Raw genomic sequence first — 10,719 nt, 5'->3', positions numbered from 1 at the left:
GCCACATGCCCTCTGCCAGCAGCCCTTACCCCCATCCCTCCCATCGCCCTCCTTCCCCTCACCGCCACGGAGCGCAGAAGGCACGCTGCGTGGGGCCGCCACCACCGCTCCCAGCGTGTCCCCACGGCCCCAAACGCCACCCTACACCGAGCCACGAGCCTGGAGGCAGATCCCACAGCCTCCACCGGGGCTCCTTTTCCCTCAGCAGCAGCAGCACCGAGCCGACCCGCGGGTGGGACCCCGCCACCCCCCCGCCTTCAGACGGCTGCAGCGAGCAACCGGGCTCGGAGCACGGAGCCTTCCACGCGTGTCCACCACCCCTCCACGGGAAGAAGGGACCCCCCGCGACCCCCACAGCCCCCCCTTTAGCCTCTCCCCCTCTCCCCAGCTGCGGGCGGTGCCGCCAGGTGCGCCCGCCCCGTCGCGGCCCCGGGGGGGCGGCCGCGGCTCCTCGCCCCACCCCGGGCTCTCACCGCCCCCGGCTGAAGTCCGGTGGCTCCCGTGCCGTGCCGAGCCGTGCCGTGCCGGGGGGTGAGCGGGAGGGAAGGAGGTGGGGGGGGGGGGGTTTGCCTTCACTCGGCGCTTCCAGCATGCTCCTAAGATGGCGGTAGCGGCGGCGGGCGGCGGCGGGGGCGGCCGGGCGCAGCGCAGCGGCTGGCTGGAAGTTTTGGTGCGGGAGCGCTGGCACAAAGTGCTGGCCAACTTGGGCGGCGAGGCGCTGGTGCTGAGCGGCGAGGAGCGGCCCGACGGAGCGGCCCCCAACGGCTTGGGAGGCGATGGGGCGGCGTGCCGAGGGGCCGAAGGGGGCGGCGGGGGGCCGGCGGCGGTGCGCACCGCTTTCACCGACCCCCCCGAGCAGGTGCCCGAGGCCGTGTCCAACAAGAAGAGGTGCGTGAAGGTGCTGAAGCAGGAGCTGGGCGGGCTGGGCATCAGCATCAAGGGGGGCAAGGAGAACAAGATGCCCATCCTCATCAGCAAGATCTTCAAGGGGCTGGCGGCCGACCAGACCCAGGCTCTCTACGTGGGCGACGCGATCCTGGCCGTCAACGGCACCGACCTGCGGGACGCCACCCACGACGAGGCGGTGCAGGCGCTCAAGAGGGCCGGCAAGGAGGTGCTGCTGGAAGGTAGGGGACAGGGGGGGCTTGCACGGGGTCCCCCGGCACGCCAAGGGTCGGCTCGGCTCGGCTCGGCCGCCCTAGAGGTGGCGGAGGGACTTGGGGGACGGCTCCGCGCTCCCCGCACGTCCAGTCTGCCTCCAGCCTGCTTCCATCTCCCCCCGAGCCTCGCAGGGCCCCCCCCCCGACGGCAGGTTTTTGGCATCTCAGCCCTGCTTCCTCTCCTCATCCGAGGATCAGGCAGAGGAGCCCCGGACCCCATCAGATTCCGAGCCCACTGCGGGGGCCCCATCACGTCGTGGCATCTCTGAGCCTGTCTGCATCCCGCTTCCCACCCCAAATGCACACTTGGCCTGTTTTCACTTCTTTTCAGCCCAAGAAGGTTGAGGGGGAGGTTGAAGGGGGGAGGGAGACCCCCGGCCCCAAAGGCAAGGGGTTGGGGGGCTTCTCCTGAGCCTGCTCTGCTCCTCGCCCCCTGCCACCGCCCCGCTGCCGGCTGCAGGGCTGGGGGCAGCAGGCTCAGATGGGGCCGGCAGCGCCCCGCTGACACGTGAACCGGCCCCGCAAAGCGCAGGCTTTCGTTTCGTTTCTCAAGGGGGACCGAGGTGGTTTTGTTCTTACAAACAGCTTCAAAGCCGCTTTGGAAGCCGAGTCCGGAGTGAGGAGTGCACGGTGGGGTATGAGAGGGAGGAGTGCAGGGATGGTGACCCCAAAAAGGGACAGGTGTTGGCGAGGGGCTGAGCAGAAGCAGGACAGAGCTCCCCAGGACACCCAGCTCATGAGGGGAGAGGTGTTCACAGATGTTCTTATCCTTGTCTTCTCACCGGGATTCATGTAGTTGCTGGACCTGAGAAAATGAGCAGCTTCAGCAGTGTCCTTGGCACACGTTTGATAAAGTGATCACATATTTGCCCACAAGTTCATTTAACTGCAGGTCAGCGGCATTTGCAGCATGCTGCTGCACCGTCCCTTGTGCTATCGCCTTCCTCCAGACCCTGGGTGCTCCTGCCTCGGCATCCCCATGCCCTTTAGGTACCACACATTGTTTCACATGTTTTTTTTTTATTTGGAGGAGTGGAGGGAAGCACTGCTCCCGGTTAGGGCATGCACCTGAGCATCAGCTGCAAACAACCACCTCTGGCAGAAAGTTACAGGAAAAGCTTGAGAATTGGTTCTGTGCAGTGAAGGAGGGCAGGCGAGAAAATTTCATCTGCAGCAGCATCTACTGAGAAACTATTCGGTGTTGTCCACATTGCAGTGAAAACCTGGGGAAGAATCCCTGCCCGATGAGGATATAACAAGCTGAGGGCCGCTGCATCCCCCCTCTGTGTGCCCCGTGCTTGTATGACCAAACTCTGTCATTTCCCTGCTTGCTAAATTGTGTACAGAGATAGCTGTGAAGCCTTAATGTGAACTCCTCGATGGGGTCTGAATGGAGCTGTTACGTCTAAATTCTGCCACTGGTTTGTTTACACAGCACAAGGGCTCCCTGGGGTGCAGGCCAGACAGCAGCTGACCTGTGGTGTGATCTAACGAGGAATGCAATGCATATCATGCTTGCAGGGTGCTCCCTCTGTGTAGTGCCTGCAGTGACAGCACCTGAACGGCCCTGCTGTTGCACGAGCCTGTTAAAAAACCTCAGGCTTGTTCCCAGAAGGGGCGAAGATGAAGCTGTTTCAGCAGGGACTCACCACACCCTCCTTCTCTCCACTCCTTTGGCCACTGCAGCTGTTTACTTGCATTTCTTTGCTCCATGGAGGTGTAGGCTGATGTGTTTCAGTGGTTGTTTCTGCAATGGAATTTGTAATTTGTAAATCGAGAGCCTATTTCACTAGTCATCCCTGTGTGTCGTTAAAATATTCAGGCACTGAAATCAGTATTTCGTCCTGGCTTTCTCTTGCTGTTTTAGCGGAGGATCCAAACTCAGGACTATCCCCAGCGTTGCCCCAGGAGGTGCAGGAACCTCTCTGCACGAGTGCCTTGTGTAAGCAGGCAGTTGGAAACAACTCTCTGAGATTCAGTTTCTCACTTCGGAGCTTTCTTCTGTAGCACAGTCTAAAATGGTCTTTTTATTACTAAAGGAAGGAATATCCAAAAGTTATTTTTTCTCTCTCTTTAAAAGTATCAGGGGGAGAGCCTTGGTTTTCCTTGCCTTCCAGACAATAGGAATTTGCTGTTTCCTGACTTCTTGGAGAGTTCTGCATTACAAAAAGCTCTGTGTGCTGGGGCCGGGGAACGCACATGCACAGTTCCTCCCTGAGATACTCCTCCAGTTAGCAGGGCATTGCCAGTGCTCATTTTCAGTGCCAAAATGTAACACGTGCATTTTTAGGGAGTTTCTAAGACTTCCCTGTGCCTTGAAGAGCCAAAAGGCCGAATTTGGTTCAAAGCAATTGAAGAGGCACGGCAAGGTGCTAAGCACGAGAGGCAGATTTAAGGGTACGACGGGGAGACAGAGGGCTCCCGGCATTGCTCAAGACCTTGTGTGCTCCTGGGAAGGGCCCTAGGGTTGTGCGTTTGCTGGAGGTTGTCAGCAGCGAAGATGCGGTCAGCGTGGCTCAGCACACCCCACGTCAGAGCACTGGAGCCCTGTTATACGGCATCCTTCCTAAAACTGCTTGCTCAGTGAAACGAGGCATTCACCAGCTCAGCACTAAACTGCCATCTCTCCTGCATTCCTGTGCGGGGAGGAAGGGAGCAGAAAATCCCTTGCCAGTGCCCCTGCGTGGGAGGCAGGGCTGGCACTGCTTGGGGACGGGCACAGGACGGTCTGCAAACAGGGCAGTGTGTGATTTTAACGCTTGCCCCTTTTGCCTCCTTGATTGCCGTCTCTGAGCTGGTGGAAAGGGAAGTTATTTGCTGAAGGGTTAGGGGTGGCATGGGTGCAGTAGCTGTGCTGGTACAGGGTGGCCCAGCTGCAGAGCTCAGTGGGAGAGGTCCTGCTCTAGCAGTTACCGGCCATCCTGGGTTGTTCTGTCCTCTCACTTTCCACCCCCGAAGGACATGGGTCTGTCACAGCCCTCGTGTACACTCCAGCTACTGAGCTAAAGTCATATAAATCAGTTCCTTCTTACAGGTCTGACTGGCCAAGGTGCCTTGCAAGCAGGTGACATTTGGTAAGTGGAAGGGAAATGGGGCAGCAGGCAGCACCGCCAGAGGAGGAGCTGGGAGGCAGAAGGTTCAGGAGGTGGCGATGACGATGCAGTTACACTCTAAGAAATACTGCTCTCTCCTCATCTGTAGGGGTGGACCTCTTCTGCCTCCAGGGTTTAATTTCCTGCTGGCTACCCACCACAGCCTGGGCACGGCTGCAGGGGAGCAAAGTGGCTGGTGAGCAGGGGCAGGGCAAGCGCCAGTGTCCAGCTTGTAGCCCCGGCTGTGATTTTGGGTGTTCGGTACAGACAGGATTTAACTTCTCACCAGCATTCAAAAGAGCAAAGAATTTTTGTACGTGAGAGACAAGACAGCCTCCTTGTATGCTGGATATTGTTTGCAGGGATGGAAGGCAGCTGAAATTATCACAACAGCTCCTGTTTGTACGTATAATTTCTCTGCTATTCTGTTAAATTGGGTCTTCTTAAATAAGCATTTTGGAGAATCAAGCAGCCCCTCGTGTTCCATGTGAAGCACATTACATTCAAGTGACTCTCAGGACAGAAAAGATGTTTGCTTTTATGAAAGCATCCTGGATGAGAGCAGTCCCTTGGCATGCTTGGTAACTGAGGAAGTTGTACTTTACTCATATTCTTCATGCATTCTGTGAAGAAATTAAAAATCAAAGTAGCCTGTGCTCAAGTCAGACAGGACCTCCCCGCACACGATGTTGTATGTAGATGCAGAGGGGAAAAAAAGTGTGTTTTTTGCTATCTGGATTCGGGATTTTTTTTAGCTGGTGTCACTTTCTGACTTGCTAAAAGTGTGCAGACAAGCTTCTGATGATGGTGGTGTCAGGTATGCAGCAGGAGGAGAGCATCTTCTTGGCATTGCTAGAGTTCTTCATGGGTTTGAGCAATTCTCAATTAAACTAACACAATTGCAAGGCAGTGGCTACAGCTCCCGCGAGATGAGGCTCTTGCAGTTTCCCTGGGTTTGCAGAAATTGCCCACAGAGCTGCAGCCACTGGCATAATGAATTTTAGCATATGGACAAATATAGTTATCTTCTGCGGGCCTCTTGGACGTAATCCACAGCTTTAAAGCAGTCTAAGAAAACGCATGGTGCGCTCTGTACTGCAGTAACACGTGTTATTCTCCAAGCAATATTTCCGTAAGAGTTGTAACAATTCTGTACTTCCTACCCCTGTGAATTTTTTTGTTGATGAAACAAAGCGATTCTGCCCGCCTGTCAGTACTTTTTTTCAGTAAAGTACTGACAACGAGAGATTTGGGGGGGTTAAAATACGTTATTTAACCAAGGAAGTGTGTCTCTTGCAAGTATAGAGGGAAAATGAGACACGGGACACTTGGTAAGTGCCTACCTCATGCAACTGCTTTCTACAATCAGGGCTGTAAATCTCAGTGATTGCAAATTGTATGCATAGCTACTGCTTACAGTTCCAGTAAATGTATGGAGAAAACACTCTCTTTGTTTGTTTGTTTGTTTGTTTTTATTGTTCCAGCAGATACGCAGGTAGGGAAATGTTTTGTACTTTGGGGCTGTGTCATATTTCATAGACCATGTAGCTGCCCTTGGCACGCATCTGCTTGAAAGTGAAATTGAAAGGTAAAGGAGAAGGTAATCTTGTTCCCAACCATACCAGAGCTGAGCAGTCCCTGTGGATCTCAGTTTGGATCGTCTCAGCTGCCTGCAGCTGATGGGGAAGCTTAAGTGGGAACACTCGATGTGTCTTTCATTGATTAGATTAGATTACAGGCTAATTTAGCAGTCCAGACAGTCTGTATCACCTTTCACTGATAAGGATCAGTCCATCCTCTTTGCAGTAAATCTGGTTCAAGTCCTCTTTCTCGGTTACTGTAAAGAAAATAAGGCAGTAGGGGATTTATTTGGACCGAGTGCAGGGTTCTCCCCTCACCCCCCAGCTTGGAAATCAGTCTTCCTTAACGGCTTAGTATTGTCTCTTTAAGGGTGCTTAGAAGATTAAATATATCGAGGGGATTGGGATTCGATTGCACATACAGAGTCTACGTACCTGTTAAGCATCACTAGAAAAGAAGCATTTTCTAAAATCCTAGCGTTAATTCCTTTGTGGAAAATTGAACTGAAAACTTGGTATAACTCTGTGAAGAATCTTTAAACCATCAGACAGAATGAAATTAAAAAAGTGAAAGCTTTCACTGTAGTTAATGAAATAGTATTTGTACTTTAATTTTGCCAGGGCAGAATTTTTCACTCAAGGGCAGTCTCACCCTCCCAGGAATGTGGATGATGATATGGGATCATGAACGGTGCTGTCCCCAGCCCTGTCCTGCTGGGTTTGGATGGGAAGCACTCCCTGCATGTCCATCGCAAGGGAGCTGGCAGGGCATCCCCGTAATTCAAACCAGAGTTTGGCTTTGGGACAGCCCAATCGAGGCAACTTTGCTGTGAAATTTTACGTAGCATGCTTTGCAGCACGATGACAGGTGCTGATCCCAACAGGCTGATAGTTTCAGATATAGGTTTGGTAGGGTTGGAAGGGTTTTTTTGTTTGTTTGTTTGTTTGTAACTTTCTTAATTTCACTGTCTTCGTAACGCATGGTGTGGAGCTTCTCCCGGTAGTAACTTATCTGTAAATTTGACTTGAAGTATAGCATTCATTTGTGTGCATCAGAGTTCCTAAGTGTTGGAGAATTTACTGTATCGATTTGTAATCTGTTCCCGTGGTCACTTAACTTCCAGGGTTTAAGAACATGTTATTTCCATCCCATTTTTCTAATTTAGATTTCTGATCATAGGATTATTTTGTACTTTATTCTGCAAGATTATGTTGCCATGGCTACTTGTTAGAATTGGTACAGCTACTTCAGTAGAAGGAAAATTGGAGGAAGCAGCAGTTCAAGAGAGCAGTAGCATACGTAAATGAACAAAATACGATGGGAGCAAATGTGTCCCGGTAACGCACAGGAGACTCTGGCTTTTCAAGTCTGAAATAATTCTTCAGGCACCTCAGAAAAGTAGTTGGTTAAGAAGGGATGGTAGCTGCGATTCATGGGAACACGGGAAGTCTTTTAACTCCGTTGTCATATTACAGGCTGCAAAAGGGTTTAGTGAGTAGCCTACAGAACAGTTTTGCTGGCCTTGATATGGTCGGTGGAGGTGAGCAAGATTCATCTCCCTAACTGCCTCTCGACCCCCTGCGTTGGTCTCACCACAGCACTTGTAGCTGGTGTGAAGTGAGCTTTGCTCAGTTATGTCACCTCTGCAAACTTTAAACTATGGCGAGCAGAAAGAAATCCTGCTGTCAGTGTAAGCTGTCAGGGCTAAGGGTCTTTGCCAGCACATCTGTACTTAATGGCAACCAGGGAGAGAAAGACAGCGTTGTGGCAGATTGGGAAACAGCTTGAAATATTAGGAAAAGATAGTCTGTTTTGTTACAGACACAAAACTTGTTGTACTGATGGGAAGGAACATCAGGGAGTGGCAGCGTTCGGTACATGCCTCGAGAAACATCGCTGCAAGGAGTGGGTTAGACATGTTTGGGACGATGCATGCTTAATTTGAGCTAGAGAAGTTTGTGAGAAACTACAGGGGCTCTAGAAGTCAGTGCAACATGTAACGTGCTACATGTTGGAAGGAGGGTTATGAGCCTGCTTCATGCTCTTAAGTAGGCTGCTGTCAGTTGCTATTTTGCAGGACCGAGAAAACTGCTCTGTGAGGCTTGGTCTGCATGCTTTAAAAGTTAGTTAATACATTCCTTGCCCTCTGTGCCTTGCACTATTAGAAGAAAGAGGGTTCACTGAAATTATGGCATCCAGCATCCTGCAAATTCTGGGAGTACAGCACCACTGGGTAACAAACCAGGATGCAAAAGTTTGTTAGCTAGCTCTGCTTGCGGAGAGAAAAAACAGAGTTGGTCTGTGCACTATCCACTCAGCTATCAAAATGTACTTTTCCCCAGAAGGTAAGTTAACAAACTTGCTTACAAAAAGTTTAACCAACTGTGAATTGTCCTTCGGATTGCTTCAGTGCTAGATACTGCCTTGCTGTTGGGTTAGGTTTGTTCCATCATGCAAATTAAATTAAGGGACATAATTTCTGAATAACTGTTTGGCAGACTTGGATTTCTGACTGCTGCTACTGTACACTTCTGTTATGGTCTGGCTTTAATTTTGTCTGTCTAGAATATGAACTACTGAACTGGTTATGGCTCTCACTGCGCGTATGCTAAGGGCACGACACAGTAGGTCACTGCCAAAGTAGCACATCTGTATTGTAGCAATTGGGGAAAATGGAGTTCTTAATTGTAAGGAAATGAGCCAGAACGGTAGACGTGGAGAAACTGTCTCTGATTAGAAGTGATTAACATATGGCACGCTCCTTCTAAAAATGTTATGCAGCTTTTTGCTGAACTGCTGGAAGTCATGCTTGTTGGCGCAGCTCTAAAAGACATCGTATAAATTCAGCTATGTTTATTTCCTCACTGTTCTCAGGGATGTTTCAGTTGAAATCTTCAGATGTGTTGGAGCACTGAGTCTGCTGCAGGCATCATGAAGGTGAGTGAAGTCTGTGGATAGCTTCTGTTCACTTTAACAGCGTGAATTAGTGTAAATTCACACTATGGTGTAAATATCTGAGAACCAGGATCCTTTTCCCCAGTATCTGAAAGTTACGGATATATCCTAACATAAAAAAAAAACAAAAAACAAAAAACAAAAAACAGTATCAGGATATAAATACCCTTCTGGCAAAGGAGGCACAACTTAGCTGATTTGCTCCAACAGATAATATGACCTCATGTGACTATTTGTCAGCCTCATGTGCCCTTTCAGGGAAATATGGCCATGAGTTATGCTTTACGTTCCATTTGCCATAGGCATATTCTGATGGTGTAATAAAGATTTTGACTTTTGACATAATCGAGTAGTTATAAGGGAGTAATGAAAGATATACCATGGAAATAACGTATCTCCACTCTTGTCAGATGATAGTTATTTCAATAATAGCCATTTCCAGGATGACTTACTGTATTAACACTTGTGTTTTGACTGTCATTGGCTCTGATTCTGCAAGGGGACCATGAGACAGCTGCATGAAGGTGAAGGTGCTGGAGAGGTTTAGTGTTGTGCAGCGTGTGGCTTATGAGATCGCGTGTAAGCTAATAGTTTTAACTCAGACAGTGAGAGTTTATCTGTTTATCCTGGAGTTCAGGCTTTAGTCACTGCAAAACTGCCTGGCAGGAGTGCTGAGCCCGTGGTGGTGCTGGCAGGAAGGCAGTGGATGACGTGACTGCCCTCCCAGCGGGCAGCTTCCCGTTGGTCTTACTCTTGCCGGGCAGGAGCCAGCAGGAGCCTTCTCTCACGGACTTGAAGCCAAAGGAGGGATTTAATTATTGGACGTTCAGGAGTATTTTCCAGGAATGAGATGAGCAGGATTTGCCTTCGGTGCTTGCTGCTTATTTATTTATTTATTTATTTTCATGAATGCCTTTACAGTTTTTTGGGGATGCTCTGGACATTAAAATAAATAAATAAATAAATAAAGGTTTCTAAATCACCACTGTTTGCTAAAGAACACATTATCCTTGGTGATTCTCTGCCCCTTTTGACCTATTTGCCCTGTCTCATGCAGTGACAGACTCTGCTGGTACATGATTTCGATCAGGGAAGGGTGGTTGGGGTGGAAAGGTGTCTCCAGAGAACCAGCAAGATTCTTGTAGGATTATGTGTAATATAAGTATGTACCTATGCACACACACTGTAAGATGTATTTATATACACACCTCTGTAATAAACAGCCCCATCAATAGGCATGCCTCATTTTGGCCTCGACCTTCCAATGTCAAGAGGAAGTGGTGGATACTGCACCTGGCGCGGGGCAGCCCTGGATATATCTACAGATGAGAGGCTGGAGTGCAGCCCTGTGGAAGGGGATCTGGGGGGTTTGGGTCACAGCAAGTTGAGTATGAGCCAGAAGTGTGCCTTGGCAGCCAGGAGGGCCAACCGTACCCTGGGGTGCATCAGGCACAGCATTGGTAGTCAGTCAAGGGAAGGGATTGTCCTGCTCTGCTCTGTGCTGGTGCAGCCTTACCTTGAGTAATCTGTGCAGTTTGGGGCTCCACAGTATAAAAAGGACATAAAACTATTAGAGAGTGTCCAAAGGAAGGCTACAAAGACAGTGAATGGTCTAGAGGGCAAGATGTGTGAGGAGGCACTGAAGTTTCTTGGTTTGTTCAGCCCAGAGCAGAGCAGGCCGAGGAGAGGCCTCGTGGCGGCCTGCGGCTCCCTCACGAGGGGAACGGAGGGGCAGGCGCTGAGCTCTGCTCTCTGGGGACAGCGAAAGGACCCGAGGGAATGGCACGGAGCTGGGACAGGGGAGGGTCAGGCTGGGTGTGGAAAAGGTTCTGCACCCAGAGGTGGTCAGGCACTGGGACAGGCTCCCCAGGGCAGTGGTCATGGCACCGAGCCTGCCAGAGTTCAAGAAGTGTTTGGACAATGATCTCAGA

The 10,719-nt window shown here is 50.6% G+C and overlaps 1 protein-coding gene across 1 annotated transcript in view; it reads left to right on the top strand.

The window, feature by feature from the left end:
• The first annotated feature begins 506 nt into the window (after positions 1-506).
• SNTB1 (syntrophin beta 1) overlaps positions 507-10,719 on the top strand; it is a 116,259-nt gene continuing 106,046 nt past the window's right edge. The window contains exon 1 of the mRNA XM_040546976.1: positions 507-1,127. Coding sequence (XP_040402910.1) covers positions 602-1,127 — 526 coding nt within the window. The 5' untranslated portion in view covers positions 507-601. The remainder of the gene's footprint in view (positions 1,128-10,719) is intronic.

Source organism: Cygnus olor, chromosome 2, assembly GCF_009769625.2.
Source record: "Cygnus olor isolate bCygOlo1 chromosome 2, bCygOlo1.pri.v2, whole genome shotgun sequence".
In the NCBI taxonomy this organism is placed as follows: Eukaryota; Metazoa; Chordata; class Aves; order Anseriformes; family Anatidae; genus Cygnus; species Cygnus olor.
Note: the sequence above shows the minus strand (reverse complement) of the source record. Positions and strands in the feature narration are given on the sequence as shown.